The sequence below is a fragment of the Microtus oregoni genome, unplaced genomic scaffold (assembly GCF_018167655.1).
Source record: "Microtus oregoni isolate MIOR12 unplaced genomic scaffold, Mior012 000023F_ref0000262, whole genome shotgun sequence".
NCBI classification, from domain to species: Eukaryota; Metazoa; Chordata; class Mammalia; order Rodentia; family Cricetidae; genus Microtus; species Microtus oregoni.
This window is the reverse complement of record NW_024543082.1, coordinates 18,170,130-18,190,197: the sequence shown is the minus strand read 5'-3', so window position 1 is coordinate 18,190,197 and position 20,068 is coordinate 18,170,130. Positions and strand designations below refer to the sequence as shown.

Genomic DNA, 20,068 nt, shown 5'->3' with positions numbered 1-20,068 from the left:
AAATCCATGAAGCAAATTATTTATAGGCTTATCGATACAATAAAAATGTCTTAGTGGTCAAGAAAAGTCTCAAATTGGACAGTGGTGACACAGTCCTTCAATATCAGCACTCACGAAAGAAAAACAGGCAAATGCTTGTGAGTTCAAGGTCAGTCTAGTCTACTGTCGGAGTTCCAGGACAGTCAAGGATAGACACAGTGTAACCCTGTCTCAAAAAAAACAAACAAAACCCAACAACAACACAAAAGAGCCTCCAAAGAAGTCAATCTCAATCATAAAATGCATGTATGCTATTTGACTGTGAACATGGGTACAATTTAAAGGAAATAAGAGATATTGTGAAGAGATCTTTTGCTTCTAGCTGGTCTGCTATTCTTATATTTACATAAAACAAACTTAGAAACTGTAGTTTGAGCAAGTTGTACATACATCAGAAGCAGCATGCTTGCCTACATTCTCGCCTTTTTTATTTGTTTGTTTTTTATTGAGTTTTATTGAGCTCTACATTTTTCTCTGCTCCCCTCCCTGCCTCTCCCCTCCCCCCTTCAACTCTCCCCCAAGGTCCCCATGCTCCCAATTTACTCAGGAGATCTTGTCTTTTTCTACTTCCCATGTAGATTAGATCTATGTAAGTCTCTCTTAATGTGAACACGTGATGGAAGCTGACAATTTAGAGAAACACTGTGTTCATCAGTCAGTTCTGTGCCAATGCTTCACCTGAATGGTTCACAGGACTGTGGTCTTCTAGCAATATTTTCCTTTCCTGCACATCCACATTTCCATCTCAGAAATAGGCTTGACATTACCTGACTCACAGTCTTGAAAAAAATAGTCATCTAACAGTTAAAAGTTACTACAAACACTTCGATTTCCACAGGTAGGTTGGACCTGCCTTCTGGGAAAGAATGAACACTACACGTGAAAACCTAAAGTAGCAAACCTCAGAAAAGGTAACAACCAAGCTGCCCATCACTGATTCTACCACAGCCCCTATACTGCTTTGCCCCTCATCATCACTTGCTCCCAGGTTCTCTTTTCCTTCATAGCCAGAGCTATTTCATGATTCTTAAATTAGACTAGTTCATAATGATAGACAAAGACATGAAGCAAATTATGTATAGGCTTGCCCACATAGTAAAAAAAAGTCTTTATGACCAAGAAGGGCCTAAAAAGAAGTCAGTCTCAACATTAAAAGATGTGTGTGCTATTTGACTGTGAATAGAGGCATAATTAAAAGGAAATGACAGATTTTTGAAGAGATCCTTTGCATCCAGCTGGTCTGCAATTTTTATTACATGAAACAGACATGCATGAAACTATAGTTTGAGCAAGTTGTACATACCTCAGAAGCAGTATGCTTGCTGTTATTCTCACCCTTATCCCATTTTGTACTCATTGTTTCAAATATGCTCATATTAAACGATTTGCTAGTTGTGTGATTATATAGGTGCATGATTAACACACAAAAGTTATCATACATTTTTCGTTACCTCTTGGCATAAAAGTAAATATCCTGTAACCTAGTGTGTATTTAACATTGACTTCTAGGTAAAAATCTGTAGAAACAAAAAAAAATAGAGTTACCTGATTCTTGTACAAAAGAAACATGAAAAGATGGAGAAGGCAATACAGTGAGAAGTCCATTATATCCAATGATGAAAGTCTTCACAATCAGTCATAGCTTACTTTCCAGCTGGACTTCCAAGTGAGACTGACTTCCACCTTCCCTAATCCAAAGCTCCCCTTCAAAGGGGGTTAATCATTAACCATTGTAAAAGCTAAGGGAGGATGGCCACTGCTGCTTCCATTGCTGGGCTGATGGTCCTGCCTTCTATATAAGTAAGGCTACAACGAGGACCCTAAGACATTGACCTAATCTACATGGGTAATAGAAATAGACAAGATCTGAGTAAATTGGAAGCATGGGGACCTTAGAGGGGGGTTGCTAGGGAGAGGGGAGAGGCAGGGAAGGGAGCTGAGAAAAATGTAAAGCTCAATAAAAATCAATTTAAAAAAAGGAAGGCTGAGCAAGTCCTGGGAAGCAAGCGAGTAAGCAGCTCCCCTCCATGGCCTCTGCATCAGCTCCTGCATGAGTTCATGCCCTTGCTGCTTCTGAGGATAAACTGTAAGAGGAACTGTGAACAAAATAAGCCTTTCCTCCCCACGCTGCTTTGGTTCAGAATATTTGTCACAGGAACAGGGACCCTAACTAGGATGACTCCTTCCTCCTTTTTTTCTATCAAGGCTCAGTGCTGCACATCTTTAAGCTCAGTGCTCAGAGAGGTTGTCAGATCTCTGTGAGTGGGAGGCCAGCCTAGAAAACTCTACATAAGAATTTCAGATAGTTAAGATACAGTGGGAGAATTCATAAGGAAGGGAGAACAGAAGAAGAATTAGAGTTAGGAGAGGTAAGGAAAAATTATGCAGTGTTCATATATAAAATTCTCAGAAAAATTTATTCAAATTATTTTTTGTATTATTCTTCTTTGCAAAATTTTCAATTTTCTTGCTATTCTCTCCTCCAGAAAGTTTATAAATATATGTTACTAGAGGGTATGTTAGGGCTCTTCTATGATGGAATCCCAGGTTCTTTGTACTTGGGGCAAATAACTGAACAAGAAATAGAAAAAAGCAGTAACTTATTGATAAGAAAAGTGTAGATTTATTAAAATTACAGTAAAACACAGAGTGCACCCATAGAAAGAGATCTGGCCAAGAGCACGTGTATTGGAGAACCATGAAATCTTTTCTGGGGTTTCTAGGAGAAGTGAGGAGCTGAGTGGCACAATGAAGTGGATCCTTAACTTGATGGGTAGATGGACTGTTAATTTAAAAAGTATGAGATGGGAAATAGCTTTATTCTTAGGAGTTTAATTCAAGGGTATATTGGCCTTTCTTGGATATTTACAACATCAGTCTGACTGGCTATAGCTAGATATAGATATAGATATAGATATAGATATAGATATAGATATAGATATAGATATAGATATAGATATAGATATAGATATAGATGGAGATGATATGTATATAAAAGGATATACAAATGTAGATTATATAGATATCAATGATACAGATATACATCATATTTGTTATATATGTGTGTGTACATATAGATAAAATTTCTCATCAGGATATGCCAGAACACATAGTAATCATTGGGAAGTTTTAAGTGTTGTCCACCACTGTGAAAGGGCAGAAAATTCTTTTTTCAAGGCAGTACCTTGGAGTCCCTGGATTCTATTGCTTGCCCCTGAGGATATAGGGATATTTTTCCCAATAACATCCCGTACTTCATAGCCATCTCATGCTTTATACAAGGTCTCTGGAAAATCTTTTCGAAGAAAATTCCAGTTCATGTTCTTATGAGAGTCGTCATGAGTCTTGCTAATGTGCTTGTCTTATCATATGTGCACACAAGCAGTAGCAACACCAGAGAGTGAGATTGAGTAAAAAGATCATTAATATCTATCAAATACCCAAACAGAAGTAAATATTATTACCCCTAATAAACTATTGATAGGGAAATGGAACCCAGACATTGGATCTGGTGATGATCTTCTCTGAACAATGTGAATGTCCTTGCTTACTATGCATTGGTGTCTGTATTCAACCTGCATTTCAAATACATGTATATTCACATTACTCTCCTTTATACTAAACCATATAAGCAACAACAATAACAAAAATAACAAAACTAAACCAAATATCCCAGTCCACAAATCAACCAATCTAGCAAACAACCAAATAACAGAAACAATAAACAACAAAAAATAGAACACAGGATGTATAAAGGAAAGGTCAGGAGTTAGGAATTTGGTTAATATGTTCAAAGCATGTTGTTTAAACTTCAGGAGAATGAATAAAATTTTTAAAAGATGAAGTACAAATATCCATAAACACATTAAAAATGCTCAACATCCTTAGCCTTCAGGGAAGAGAAAATTAAAACAACGTTGAGATGCCATCTCACCTGTTGAAATGACATCAAATAATAATGAATCATGACAATTATGCAGGGAAACACATATTTTTAAACATAGTTTGTGGACTGCAAACTGGCACACCCATCACAGAAAGAATTATAAGTCAATTTCCCATAGGAATACTTGCACATCCACTGTATATTATAGTATCATTACAAAACCAACTTATAAAATCAGCCTGGGTACCCATCGACAGAAGAATGAATAAGGAAAATGTGGAATATATTCAAAATAGCATATCAATTATTCATAAAGAATGACATTAAAAACTAAAAAAGAATAACTTTGTTCAAAGATGGATGAAACTGACCATCAACATATAATCAAAAATAAGCCAGCCTCAGAAAGAGAAGTGTCAAGTTTTCTTTTGCTTGTGGATACCAGACTTTTTATACATTTGCAAACTACATCTGGGATCCATGCAGCCTGATTGTGAAGTTCATGCTCATGTGATCCAGTCCCTGTGAACATTGTTTACTGGTCTAGTTAATGCTAACTAGTCCTGTAGAGTAACAGAGAGAAAGTAGCATGCAGCATCCTTACAAGAGAATGAGTTCATCAGTATAAAGAGAGCATAGAAAAGCCACTGGATGAGATTCATGGGCAGTGATTCATTTTACTGTTTACTTACACATATATCATAATGTTAATAATAAGCATATATTAATTTAATTATACTCCCAAAATGTTTTATAACCAGAAAACTCTCTCTCTCTCTCTCTCTCTCTCTCTCTCTCTCTCTCTCTCTCTCTCACACACACACACACACACACACACACACACACACTCACACACACCACAGAGAGGGAGGGAGCACCACAGTGAACTCAGGCTCTGGAAACCAAGACTGAGAAAACATACAAGGAAAGTGATGTACAAGATGATGCTGTGGAAGACTTCATATGATCAAGAAGTTTTGACACTCAACTAATAATCTACATGTTCTCTATTTTCATTAGATGTTATGGCGATAATTTCTTCTCTGCAATGCAGGTCACTTATATATGACAGGTGACTTAATGGATTAGTATCCATGTAATAACAAATAACCAATAGCAAATTACTAAACATTTGAGAGAAGGAATACTATTAAAAAGGAATAATAAATACTATATCCAAGGACTCACAACAAATAGATCCAGGAATCATAAATCAACAAGCATTTTGGCATGGACATGGGTGAGTAAAAAAAAATAGTAAAATTGTAAATGGTAGAAATTAGAGATGTGAAGAATAGAAAACACAAAATTTCAAAAAAGGGTTTAAATTAGTAGAATGGCTAATACTGAATAAGGAATTAGTAGGCCAGAAGGCCAGGCCATGACATTCCCCCAGAATGCCACACATAGGGATATATATAGGCAAAGGATTAAAGAAAAACTCAAAGAATAGACGTAAGCATTTTAACATTAATCCATTCGCACTTTTCATATGGAAAAGCCAAAGAACTATAAAATGATGAGGGAAGCAATCCAACATGAGAAAACATACTAATAATAAAACCTCATATACTTGACAACCTAACACTGAAATATATAAAGCAAACGCTTATGTAACTATCATAGCAACTTATAAATTCACAGTCATAATATTAGAGATTTCTGCTAGATAGTGGTGGCACATGACTTTAATCCCAACACTCAGGAGGCAGAGGCAGGCTAATATCTGCGAGTTCGAGTCTAACCTAGTCTATAAGAGGGCAGGCTTCAAATCTACAGAGAAACCCTGTCTTGAAAAAAAATAGAGTTTTCTGTATATCTCTCAGAACCCTCAATTCCATAATATTAAACTATTAAGGCAAAAATTCAAGTATTATATAGAAAATTTGAAAATATGTTTATGTGTGGTTTTATATTTTATTTGAATATACTAGATTTATAAATCCATCATATGTTTATATATATATATATTTCTCTGATATGTACACTAGTAAGTGAGAGAATGAATAAGCTTTTTAAACCACATATAAAATATATTTCCAAACTGAACTTGAAATTCGTCTTAAAATTTTACTCTTTCTGAACACTATCTACATTATAATAGAAGAGAAATTCCCACAAACCTTTTAAACTACAATTACAGCTGAACTCATAGCAAGATTCATAAATCATCATAATCAAATGGTAACGTAAATGTAATGCATTGAGCATCTGTAATACTTGATAAGCATTTCTCTGATGGAGAGATTTAATACTAATACTAACTACATTTATTGGGAACCAAAGAGATTGAATATGTGATGGGGGAGAGTCTTCTGTTTTGTGTTAATTTCATTGGTTAAATAAAGAGACTTCCCTGGCCCTTTAATAGGACAGAAAATTAGGTAGGCGGAGTAAACAGAACAGAATGTTGGGAGAAAGAAGCTGAGTCAGTGAGTCACCCTGATTCTCCCATTCCAGGCAGATGCAGGTTAAGATGATTCATGGTAAGCTAGCTTGTGGGCTACCAGCTTGTGGGCTACACAGATTATTAGAAATGGGTTAGGTCAATATGAAAGGGCTAGCCAAGAAGAGGCTGGAACTAATGGGCCAGGCAATGTTTAAAAGAATACAGTTTCCATGTAATTATTTCGGGTAAAGCTAACAGGGTGGCAGGAAGTGGCCCGCAGCCCCTATTACAACAAAAATGAATAGATGCCTCCTTACAAACCTCTTCCTTTCCACATCAGACAACAGCAGGGACTTAAATACTAAAATGATAGCCAACATATAGACGTACAGAAAAACAATAAACTTTGTTCTTTAAGTATAACCAAACAGAAGAAATACTAACAATTATAAGCAGGAAGAAGAAGGCCATACAAATATTTCCTAGAGTATTGGAGAACAAATGAGGGAATAGCAACCAAGATACCCTGGACTAAGTTTTATCTAGCTGGTAATTTGATGATGAGAATCTCTCAAAGCTAAGGGAAGTTTTGGAATGTAGGTTGATGTTGCCTAAAAACTTTTGGAGATCTTACAGAACACATTAGGGGAAAAACAAAGGTATTTCTTTTAGAAAGCAAGATGGGAAGATGATAAAAATGGGAATTGATCATATGGGTAAGCATGAATATACAGGATCTCTCTTAGTGGGAAATTTAGCAATTCTTTGGTGCTTGTTTGGAATCCTTTTCAATTCTGCCACAAAGTAAGTAAATGCTGTAATGGGCAAAGTGTGTCAGGACTGTGGGTGGGTATGAAGCCTACCAATCCATTGTGGGCAGTGCCTTCCTCAGGAGGCTAATGATGAACAACATCATATGAAAAGTGACTACTAACAATAGCAAAGCCAGCATACTGTGAGCAATGGCCTTCTTTCAATAACCAGAAAAATTAGGAAATTCAGAGAGAGTGGTGTGAGCTTGTGTTTTGAACAGGAAAAATTAAGCTTATGCACCTCTGAGAGTCACTATTTTCTACATTTTACTTTACCTTGATCTGTGGCCAGCACCATGGCCCAAATCAGGGTGTAGGTGGAGAGATGGCAGAAAAGTCTCCTGAATACCTGAAGACAGAAAGCAAATGATAGAAATGAGGGATTGAGTTGGGACAGAGCCAGGGAATTGTCCTTGTATTACCTGCTTCAGGAAATGTTGGACTCCAAGTGTTTACCCACCAGAGTTGCATGGAAACAAAACACAGGGCTATAAACGGACTAAATTTTGATGTCCCCCAAGATTTCAATTCCCACATATCAGCAAGAAGTAGTCTTAAGAACCCAGCACATCTATCCCTGTCCTACCTGCTATCCCCTATAGTTGTCGCACATTTATAATAAGAAAAGGGTACGAATATTAGCATTCAGGCTTTATGCTGGCAGGATACACCCAGGCAGTACCTTGGCTAGCCCAGGCCATCTACCATCGTCTGATCCGTGAGTTAACCTAAGTTGACTTCCTTCCCCCCGGGGCGCTCAGAGAATGTCCGGCCGGCTTTCTTTGGCGCGTCCTGGGCAAGGTCGCCAACCTCACTCCCCTTCCCACCCCCGGCTTTTTGCCCTCAGCTGAAACCTGCCTCAGTCCGCGCCCGGGAGTCTGGTGCTTCTGGCCTTTTTCTCTCTTTTTCTTTTTTTTTTTTCCTGTCCTCTTCCCGGACCGCTCCACTGCGGTGCCTTTTTGGGCTGTACGGTCAGCCCCGATAAGCTTAATTGTCTCCTCCCAGCCGGGGCTTTTTTCCCCCGTCCGGTAGCTGGGCTCGGGCCAATTAAGCCATAACACACCCCACAAATACTCGGACACCTGTATTTGTGGCCGCCGTGTTCGTGGTACTCCGGTACCTTTTTGTGGGCAGGCTGTGCTTCAGCTATGGGCTCTAAACATTCTAAGCCGGTTCCCCCATCCTCCCCACTCGGGCAGCTTCTGGAAGCTCTTGAGCCTCACGCCCTCATCCCCTCCATAAAACTATCTAAGTTAACACGGCTTTGTTCCAAAACTTGGCCTAAGTACAATTTACAGGTTCTATCCACTGGCCCTCCCAAGGGTCGTTTGACCCTGACACTCTGCGGGAGTTGGCCAATTTTTGTCACCGATCAGCTAAATGGAAAGAATTGATGTACGTGATGGCCTTTTTCTACATCGCCCTAAAGACTGATCCATCTACTTCATCTCACTGTTCACCTGCTCACATGTTTTTTGCATTGCCCTCCATCCAGGAACCCTCCACTCCCGCCATGGGCTCCCAGCCCTCCGCTCCGACCATGAACCCCGCTGACGACCCCCCACCCCCCCGACCTCGTGGGATCACCCCTTCCCGCCCTGCCCAATCGGGGGCCACATCCCCTATCTCCCCCCTTCAAAAGTTTCTTTTAGGTACAAAAAGGAGTCGCCTACACCTTCCCCCCATGCCTCTAAACGCTCCATTCCTAGGTCTCCAGGAGTTCCGCATAAATATCCTTCTGGGTTGTCTTCCCGTTCCTCTAAATCCCCCGAAAAATCTCACTCCCCACGTCTCATATATCCCAGCCTTTCTGATCTACCTTCACCGGACTTCTCCTGCCGCCAGACATGACCTCATAGGCAGCTAACAATTTCATCCTGTCACAGAAGGCAGAGACTGTCTTCGGAATCTTCCGACTCACCTCCCCGCCCCACCCCTCTGCCTCGGTCTTCCAAAACCCCCTCAGGCCCTAACCCCACCCGCTGCCTTGCGCCTAATTTCACCCCTCCCCTCATGAGCTCGCGAGCCACCACCGCTGCTGCAACAGCAGACTCTGATCAACTCAAACCAGCTACCATCCTGCCCTCAAGGGAAGTAGCTGGCGCTGAGGGATTGATGAGGGTCCACGCTCCGTTCGCCTTATCAGAACTTTCACATATTTCTAAGCTACTAGGGTCATACACAGCTGACCCCACTAATTTTACAAAAGAGTTTCAATATTTAACCCAATCTTACAACCTAACTTACCATGATATTCATATGATTCTCTGTAACAACTTGCTTCCTGAGGAATGCTGACGGGTCTGGGAGCAGGCGAGACTGCATGCTGATGAAGTGCATCAGACTCAGCCTTCTTATCCACCCGGCGCAGAGGCCGTGCCCGACCAGGAACCCCACTGGGACTACAGCTCCCCCGGGGGCATCCTGGCCAGAGACTGATTCCTAACCTGCCTCCTGGTGGGATTAAGGAAGGCCGCTCTCAAACCAGTAAATTATTCTAAACTTGCAGAAATTTTCCAGGACACTAAGGAAAATCCTTCTGCATTTCTTGACTGTCTTACTAAAGCTATGTTACAATTCACAAACATGGACCCAGAATCCACGGAGGGCAGACAGCTTCTGATGACTCACTTCGTCAACCAGTGCTACTCAGACATAAAGGCAAAGTTCAGACATTTGGAGAAGGGTCCCATAACCCCACAGGCACAGATCCTGGAGATGGCCTTCAAGATCTACCACCACGCGAGGAATGACAAGGCCTGGAATCATTGCCACGTGATCACCGCACCCGCCAGGCCAGCCGAGGTGATGGACTCCACTGCCCGGCCTCCGCGCGCGGCTCTCCCGCCCCCCGGCCCATGCTTCAAGTGTGGTAAGACAGGTCACTGGGCAAAGGCATGCCCCAATCCCCATCGCAACCCAAGGGGCCCCTGCCCAAGGTGTCACAGGGAGGGTCATTGGTCCACAGACAGCCCTCGTGCGTTCGATGACGTGGGGGCAGCCGCCCCAGAGGACCCTCAGGTTGACCTATTGGGTTTGGCTCTGGAAGACTGAAGGTTCCCAGGCTCCTCCACCGACAACCCAACTGCTAAGCCCATCTGCAACCAGGAGCCGCGGGTACTTCTTACAGTGTCGGGACGCCTCATCTCTTTTCTCTTGGACACCAGAGCAACATATTCGGTTCTAAGGGAATTTGGGGGGTCAACCTCCCCCTCAAGTTCCCCTATTGTTGGGGTAGGGGGACAGCCTTATCTACCTCTCCAAACTCCACCTCTCAATTGCATATTTAGAAGTATCTTTCTCACTCATTCATTCCTAGTTCTACCAACCTGTCCAGTCCCACTCTTGGGAAGGGATCTTCTGACCAAGCTGGGAGCTTCCATTTCTTTTGCGCCCCCCACCTGTTTCATTTCAGATTCGTCGGTGACACAGCTACTGCTTCTCCTGGCTCCGCGACCCTCTGATACTAACATGCCTTTTCCCCTCCCAGCTTCCCAGGTGGACCCTCTCGTGTGGGATATCCAAAACCCAGGTGTTGCCACCACCCCCCCCCCCCCCCGTTGTTATTCAGTTAAAAAACCCTACTGGGTATATCACTCAAGCCCAGTACCCGCTTCCTTCCCAAAGCCTCAAAGGACTAAAACCTATAATCTCTGATCTCTTGAGGAAGGGGCTGCTTTGCCCCACCTCATCCCCCTTTAACACTCCTATACTGGCTGTCAAAATATCTAACGGAACTTATCGTTTGGTTCAGGACCTCCGGCTCATCAATTCTGCTGTCGTTCCTTTACACCCAGTGGTACCTAATCCTCTCACACTTCTGTCTAACATTCATTCAGGGACCTCCCACTTCTCAGTCTTAGACCTAAAGGATGCCTTTTTCTCTATTCCTCTCAGCCCTCAGTCTCAGAACATCGTTGCCTTCACTTGGACAGATCCTGATACTAATTTCTCCACACAACTAACCTGGACCGTTCTCCCTCAGGGATTCCGGGACAGCCCACACCTCTTTGGCCAGGCTCTGGCCTCTGATCTGCTCTCACTGTCCCTCCTTAAATCAAAAGTGGTACTCTATGTCGATGACATCCTGCTATGTAGCCCCTCTTTGGAGACTAGCAGGACTGACACCGCCACCTTATTAAATTTTTTATCCAAAAAGGGCTACAGAGTCTCGCCTTCTAAGGCTCAATTGTCCACCACCCAGGTAACGTATTTGGGGTTAACCATAACCCCAACACAAAAGGCTATCACCTTAGGCAGAAAAAGAATAATTCAATCTCTTGCAGTTCCTTCCACCAAAGAAGAGGTTCTGTCATTCCTGGGAGTGGCCGGTTTCCTGTGATCCTGGATTCCCTCATTCTCTCTCCTCGCCCGCCCCCTATATGAAGCAGCTCTCGGCTCTATGCATGAACCCCTCCTTCACCCCATCACCAAACCTTTCCGGAGACTCCAACAGGCCCTTACCCAGGCCCCAGTCCTCCATCTTCCGGATTTAACTCGTCCCTTTTCCCTTTATGTAGCAGAAAGAGAGGGCTATGCCCTGGGAGTTCTAGGCCATTAACTGGGACCTTCCTTTGCACCTGTAGCTTATCTGTCAAAGAAGATGGACCTCACCACTCGGGGCTGGGCACCCTGCATACGGGCTTTGTCAGCTGCAGAATTTCTTATTCGTGAGTCAAAAAAGCTAACCTTCGGAGCACCTACTACGGTTTTCTCTCATCATAACCTGTCTAACCTCTTAACTTACAAAGGCCTACAGACCCTACCTCCTTCTCGAGTTCTTTCGCTTCAGGTGGCGCTGGTGGAAGATACAAGTCTCACATTCCAGTGCTGCCCACCTCTCAACATTTCAAATCTTCTACCTCAACCTGGTGTTATTCTCCATCCCATTCCTGCATTGAGGTCCTAGAGGACCTACTGCCCCACCCCTCACATATACAGGAGGGCAGTCTGTCCCAGGCTACTCACATCTGGTACACGGACGGCAGCTCCTTTCTATGTGATGGGACCCGCAGAGCAGGCTATGCCATAGTGTCGGACACAGAGATAGTCGAGGCAAAGGCACTCCCTGCTCATACTACCAACCAGCAGGCTGAGCTGATAGCCCTCACCCGTGCCTTTCAGTTAGCTGCGGGACAATCTTTAAATGTTTACACAGATTCTAAATATGCTTTTCATATCCTGTTATCTCACGCGGGCTTCTCACTGCTGCGAAGGGAGGGTCTATTACCAACTCAGAGCATATTATGGACTTGCTAAGAGCCTCCTATCTCCCTAAAGCTATAGGAATTATTTACTGTCGGTCCCATCAGTCTGACAGTTCTATTGTTTCCAAGGGAAATAACCGGGTGGACAGAGCAGCTAAGACAGCAGCACTTAGCTCAGACCTGCCTCAGTTACCTCAGGGAGTCCTTACAGCACAGCCCACAACCCCGCAGACATCTCCTAACACCCAGCAGATCCTGTCCTACCTACACCAGCTTTTTCATCCTAATGAGAACGCTCTGCTTCATTTTGTAAAAACACATATCAAACCCATGCCTGAGGACATCAGGTTTCTAAAAGCCACCACTGCCTCCTGTCAGATCTGCCAAAAGTCAGATCCCAGGACTAAATATCATAGCTTCCCTTTCTCTACCCACCAAGCAAGGGGCTCCCTTCCGGGAACTGACTGGCAGCTGGATTTTACTCATATGCCCACAGTCAGGAGAATTAAATATCTCCTGGTTCTGGTGGATACAATGTCTGGGTGGGTTGAAGCCTTCCCCACCTCTAACAAGAGAGCCCAGACAGTCTCTGATATTCTTCTCCGAGAGATTATTCCTCGGTTTGAACTCCCAACTTCACTTCAGTCAGATAACGGTCCAGGGTTTACTTCTCAGATTTCTCAAAATCTGTCTAAAGTGCTCAGAATCCCCTGGAATTTTCACATATCGTACCATCCTCAGTCATCAGGTAAGGTAGAATGAACTAACCACTCTTTAAAGGAAGCCCTCGTTAAGATGTCACAAGAGCTCCACCTTGACTGGGTAAGACTCCTACCCTTAGCTCTTCTCTGGCTCCGAGCCCTTCCAAGGGGCCCCCTCCTCATCTCACCCTTTGAACTCATGTACAGGCGGCCGGTCTTAACCCCCGGCTTCTCATCGGAGACCTCTCCCCTTCCTGACCACCTGCTCACTCCCCTCCTTTTCCACTTACACTCACTACTGTGGGACTTCACAGATCACTCACTACCTCGACCATGTGCTAATACATGTCCACCGCCGGTTAAAATAGGAGATAAGGTATTACTCTCACCCACAGGCCAGCGCCCTTTACCCCTTTCCCCTAAATGGCAGGGCCCTTTCAGAGTAATTCTTTTAACTCCCACAATTGCCAAGCTTGAAGGAATTCCTCATTGAATTCACCTGTCACATCTTAAACCGTTTATCTCCACAGCTCAAGATAATCCTTCATACATGGTAACTCGGATTGGACCTTGTTCTCTTAAGTTCCAAAGGATGCCGGATTCAGTCCCCTCTAATACAGTCTAAGGAAAACAGTGGTCCCCATCCGTCGCTGTGTTAACACACCCTCCCTTCTTTAAATTAATAAATAACCATTTAGCTGTCGTTACAGGTACCATCATCAAATACGGAGTCAAGGGCTCAAGTGGTAAGCAGATTCTCCTCAACAAAGTTCTTTGACATAGCAGGTCAGCCGCTGACTGCAGCAGTGGCCCCTGAAATGTTAAGGAATATACGGCTAAAATTTATTTCCTTTAAGACACTCTCTTTAAGCTCCAGGATGCCAGCCCAACCCATCTAAACAAATCAAACACAAATGGAATAACGGAATAAGTATCATTTAATTTTTTATCATTCTTAATCCCGGACACCCTAAGACTCCCTCACCTGGATCTCCTCTCCCCCCTCACCCTAGCTCCCCCCCAAAATTCCCTTAGATCCCCCCTTTTTTGATTTTTCCTTTTACTAATGCAACTTTTGCCTTCCAGCATCTTAATGATGACCCAGCTACTCAGGAAAAGCCAGACAGATTTCTTCAATCAGCCACCTCAGACGACAGCCAGGACTTCAAATGCTAGCGGTACAACCAGCCATTGCCAGACACCAGTGACCTCAGACGCCAATGGGACATCGCCAGAATAATCGGACATTTCCTGGACCCCTCAAAGCCCAAAGCCAGCAGGAAGAAGCCATGAGAGACCGGACTACGCCCCCATTCCCTACCCTTTAAGGTCCCCCAATTTTTTTAATCAAACCAAAAGGGTGAAATGTTGTTCTCTTGCAAGACCACAACTCCCAGCACTCCTCTGGACTCCAGCGCCAGCGCACGCAAGCGCGGAATACATTTCCCAGAAGCCTTTGCATTCCCCGTTAAAAGCAAAGGCCTCCGCGAGTTCGCTCTCTTCTCTTCCCCCGCCTTTCCTACCATGTCTGCACGCCCCTTACCTGCCTGTTACCCCTCCCCCATTAAAGTGCACCCAAGATGGACCGCCGCGTATCTGTGTCTTCTTCCTCGCATAACATCTCTACTGTCTAACCCACAGAATTAAGAACAACAGCTGTCATTTCTCATGTCTCTTGCCCTTCCATTCCTCTTCCAGGTTTATCAGGGACCCTCTGTTCGTGTCCCACTGGCTGGGACACACAACCACACAGCCTACCCTGTGCTGAAAGCATTGCTGATTTAAAAAAAAAAATAGGCACAACTATAACATTATTGTGTACTGTGTGTCTGAAAACCATGATTGTGAGGATTATCAAGCCCTTGCTGGTTTGTCAGGACAAGATCATAATGTTTAATGAAATTTCCAGAGTCAATCTAACAGGCATTGTGAAATTGGCTGTAAGTTCCCACCTGATGCCTTATGGAGTCTTCAAAGCCCATTTCCTACTACTGAGATCTCAGCACCCACACGCATGCTCTCAGACCTCATATTGCTTGCTTAGTAAGCTCTCATGCCAACCTTTGAGTCCCTTCAAATTAACAAACTCTCTTGTACCCTAGTTCCATTACCTCTTTCTTTTGCCTAAAGTGTTCCCAATTGAAAGAATAGATAGAATAGATAAGTTAGTAAATTTGTGAGTGACAGGAAATTCATCATAACTTCATCCCATAAAGCGTTTGCTCTGGACATTATTTCCCAAGCAAGAAAGTCTCACTGGCTGTCAGCTTCTTCTCCCTACCAGACATTAGTCACTTCACACAATAAATTCTGCCATGCGAAGCTCTCGCTTCCTGTTCTAGTACCCGGTCTTAGCTCAAGTCACTGGGTGGTTTGTCCTACTTTTAATTTACTTCAGAATATTATTTTAAGGTGTGACACTTCATTGATGCTGTAGAATATTTTTTTAATTCTGCAAAGATGCATTGCATTCTTTAAGTTGCTTTTGTTTAACTCTGTAAAGTTGTGTCAATTTGCCTGTTTAAAACATTTGGTTGGTCTAATAAAGAGGTGAATGGCTAATAGGTAGACAGGAGAAAGGATATGTGGCACCGTGACAGCATGGGAGAATAAATAGAAGGAGAAATCCGGGAAGAGAAGTTTAAGAAGAAAGAGAAGAAGGAAGACTTTAGGGGCCTGCCACCCAGCTACACAAAAAGTCACAGAGAAAGAAGAACTGGTATGCAGAAATAGAGAAAGATAAAAGCCCAAAGCCAAAATATAAATAGGATAATTAAGAAAGGCTGACTAGAAACAAGCCATACTAAGCTCTGGCATTTATAAGTAATAATAAGTCTCTGTCCCTGTTATTTATTTGGAAGTAGATTGGTGGGCCTAACTCAAAGAGCCAAAAGAGTAAAAAGAGCAAAAAAAATAAATAAATAAATACAGCTCCTTTAAGAAGTTCTGCTGTACAGCAAAGCAGGTAAGCAGCTTTTTCATGGTAAATAGCAACAACAACAACAACAACAAAATAAGTAAAATAACATTTGCTGCATGCATTGGCATTCTAGAATTCAGGGGATTGAATGTGGTTCCTGGTGATGCATCTCTGACCAGGCTGAAAGCCTTAGGCTTGGCTTTCACAACCAGTGTTTGGAGCAGAGTTAGCCACTAGAGCCATGAGGAGGACTCAACTGTGGCTTAGCAGTTAAAAGTTTGTTCACACACGGACAAAAAAACTAGAGATATGCAGTAAAAGAATTCCCGATGGCAATAAGAAAACTCTAAACATGTCCCAATGTGTTTTACAATGTGTGTAGGCTACAGACAATCACAGAGAATAAGAAATAGTTTAAAAAAAAATCTTTAAAGAGGGAGTAAAAGTAATAGAAAAGAAAAAAAAGTCACATAAAGATGGGAAATACATGGGGAATCTGGATCCTATATAGTATTGTGTTGATTCTGAATTTTTGGATTGCTAATAAGTAAAAGACAGCTGCTGACAGATATGGGCTTGTGACCAAGACTGGAGAACTGAACCTACCTAGATACTTTAGAGCTAAATTAACTTTAAAAAAGAAGTAAAAAAAATGTATTTTTCAAGTTGAGATTAAAAATGTTTTGGAGAATGCTTTTGCTTTTTCTTTCACAGGAGACAAAAAGCTGTGGATTCCTTCAGGAATAATATGGATCAGGTTTGAACAAGAGAGACCACATGAAACCTGACAAGTGATATATAACAAAAAAGGTTACAGTCTTGCAGTACTTGGCTATTATCTCAAATTTTCTCAGGGACCCCTAAAAATTCCTTTGCCTGCAGACAGCAGGACACAGTCTAGAGAAGATGATGCCCACATGCCCAGTTGTTGGAGGTGGGTGAGGGGTCTTTGGTTACTTGTTGGGTTATAGATACCTGATATCATTTAGTGGAAGATAGTATATTAATATTAATTTAAAGTTATTTTTGTATATATGTTTCTACTCTTGTTTAAGGTATTGTACTTATGCAGTTCACTTAAAAATGTAAATCAAAGTGCCAATTTTTGAACACTATTATTATAAACTAGTTAGGATAATAAGGAAACATAGGTTAGTAGTTAGTCATCGATAACAATAAAATTTGGAGATATGTTAAGCATGTTTTCAAGATCATATATGTAAGTTTTGAATCCCTGGTTTTGATGCCTGCCATACTGATGTAATTAATAAGCCAATCAAACCAAATTATTAAATTCAGGTTTAATCAAAAGAGCAAACTTCTTAAAAGGATACAGTCTCCACAGTACCTGTTCTGCCACCCCCCTTTCATGCTCATAGACAGCACCTTCGAAGGGGCTTTAACTCTGACGTGCCCTAGGCACTTCTGCAATTTTTTCTTTATATTGCTGAGACTGTTCTCTGTCCTTCCTTATGCTACTCAAGAGCTAGAAAAATCCAGCAATGTATCCTCTGGCTCTGCTGCCAGCGGTCAATTCATTTTACTTTATTTTTAAGTATTTATCTTCAATACATTTTACTTTATCTTAAGGAAATCACAGGCATAGACTATGGTACGTTGGTTCTGTATATTTTGTTGTTGTTGTTATTGTTTAGATATTTTGCCTTTCTCTCAAAATGAAACCAAAGCCCTAGGAAAGGCTGTAATAAGAAAATTATTATCTGGCTTCTGTAATGGAAATAAACTGTGTTTTAGAATGAAAAGAAAAAAACAAATGCACATATAAGACTGAGAAGTGGGGCCTCGGGATGGTGAAAAACAAAACAAAACCAAAAACCCACAGAGACTGGGCAGCAGGCAGCCAAGCGTGAGGCTTCACTGTTAAAAATTCATGTAGTTTTTATTTATATTCTCTACTGGTTCAAGCAGGATAATGACCGCCTGTTTCCCAGGAAGTGGAGAGAATTGCTGGGTGTTATCCAGGGCAGACCCAGGCCAAAAGTGGATGGCAGATGCATTAGGTAAGATACTTTATTTAACCTCCCTGGAGCCTGGAGGAAGATGACAGTACACTCTCAGGGTTAAATGAAGCATAGGTAACAAACTGAAAAATCCTAATGTTTCAATATCTGAAACTTCTGAGTATTGACAGGATATTACTATAGAAAACTCCACACTTGCCATCGTGTGATGGTCATAGTCACTGAAAGGAACTAATCATGCCATTATCTGAGGGTCTGCACAGAAGATATCTACAAGAAAGAGGAATGAATTTCCTGCTTAGTCTTGGGCCCCACTTCCAAGAGATCTCATTGTGCATATGCAAATGTTCTAAAATCTACAATAGCATTCTGATGATAAAAATCCGGGGATCCTGTCTGCTGCAAAAACAGCAGTCATATCATGGGGGTAAGGTAACAATTCCATGATTAAAACACCTGTTCAGTGTCCAGAATTTAGCAGATGCTAAAAGATGGACCAATCAAGAATTGACAAGAGAACCCAATTATGTAGACAAAGAAATCCTTCTGTAATTCTCACCAAGAAGGTGGAGGTTCATTACAGCCTGGGTCTGAATTGGTATCTTCATTGCAGCCACAAGGTCTTGGGAAAAATAAGCCTCCCCTACCTGCACGTTTATTTGTGAAACAGAAAAGCAATTCCTTGTTCAAAGATTAAGAGCATCTGCTGGGCAGGAGACACCAGCTCACACACCACCATTCTTCTTTGTTAAGAAAGGTAAAGCAAAATCTGGCCTGTGGTCTTGCCAATCCTATGAAAACAGTACCTTGGGTTTTAACTGCATTTAGATTTCCACCCAATTCAACCAGTTTCGTGTGTATAAAGAATTGAGCGTATCACCACCCATCCTTTTAAAAATTTTTATCTTGTAAGCAGTACTGAAGACTCAAAATGGCGCCCCCCTCTAAATATAGCACGACCACGGAGCTGACATCCTTTCTGAAGGTTGCTGCAGCACTATTGGATGATGCTTCATGGCTTCCCAGGCAAGGGCCAAGAATGCAGCAAGCAGCAATATCACTGGGCTGTGCCCTGATGCAGATTAAGAACCAACACAGGGGTTCCCCAGCACTACCCTTCCCCTTCTGGGAGCCATTGCGCACTAGCCATGTTTTCCTCGCAGTGGGATCTGCAGCCAGGAGCAAAGCCGCCCATCCCGTGGGACCCGCGATCTTGGGGTTTCTCCTGACCCATGTTCACTTAGGCAGTCCCAAGTCCAGGAGATCCTTTCTCCAAGGAACAGATTCCCGTGCCTCCCTCGCTGGCTGACTAGGCGGGCTCCGGAGAGCCACAGGCTCTGAATAACTCATTCTGCCCTCTTTTGATCCCAGACTCCACTCACCAGACTGCCCGTCATTGCTCTGGGCCTCAGCTAGACACCAACTTCTTGGGGTCTGAGCTCCTCCACTGTGGAGAGTATCTTAGTAACACCTGTCAGCAGTGGTATTCAGCAATTCAACGTAAAACCCCCTTTGCTTTGCCTCTACACAACGTGGACGCGCCGTCCCTCCCACCCCTTGTCCCCACCCCTTGTCCCCACCCCTGCCAGGGACCCAGATCTTGCCCTCCCTCCCACCCCTTGTCCCCACCCCTGCCAGGGACCCAGGTTTAGCCCTCGTCTGTTATTGTGACTGAGCAAACGTAAAAGAATCATTCTATAGATTTTGTTTATTTGCTCGTTTTAGATTTATTTATCTTTTTTTCCTACGCGAATGAATGTTTTGTCTCCGTGCGTCTGCTCATCATTCCTCTCTGCTGCAGCAGAGGGCGCCAGATTACAGTCCATCATACAGCTGGAAGGTGGTCCTGGCCAGCAAAAAAGGAAAGCAATGGCCTGGAGTGATGAGGGAATTCATACAAACACTCTGGAGAAGGGGACAGTTTCATTTTACAGTTTTGTGTATTAAAGGCCTGTGTGTGTGTGTGTGTGTGTGTGTGTGTGTTACCAGGTGTGACACCTTATCTAGAGGTTTAGAGTTCAGCAGGGCTCAGAGCTCACTTCCACAAAAAGTGCATCTGAAGGCACTTTCTCTCTTGTTATCAGATTGCCCTATAGTGGGAGTGGGTTAGGGAGGGAAGAGAACCTAAGGGT

At 42.7% G+C, this 20,068-nt stretch overlaps 1 protein-coding gene across 2 annotated transcripts in view; it reads right to left on the bottom strand.

Annotated features, from left to right (window-relative positions):
* Positions 1–19,446, bottom strand: part of LOC121462017 (OX-2 membrane glycoprotein-like) — a 39,275-nt gene extending 19,829 nt beyond the window's left edge. The window contains exons 1-2 of one of the 2 annotated variants that reach the window (XM_041673425.1): positions 19,319–19,436; positions 7,403–7,475 (exon numbers count right to left, since the gene is read on the bottom strand). In XM_041673425.1, the coding sequence (XP_041529359.1) occupies positions 7,403–7,475; positions 19,319–19,333 (88 nt within the window). In that variant the 5' untranslated portion in view covers positions 19,334–19,436. Of the gene's footprint in view, positions 1–7,402; positions 7,476–19,318 lie in introns of both variants that reach the window. The other variant, XR_005976245.1, reaches the window with a different exon arrangement.
* Between the last annotated feature and the right edge of the window lie 622 nt (positions 19,447–20,068).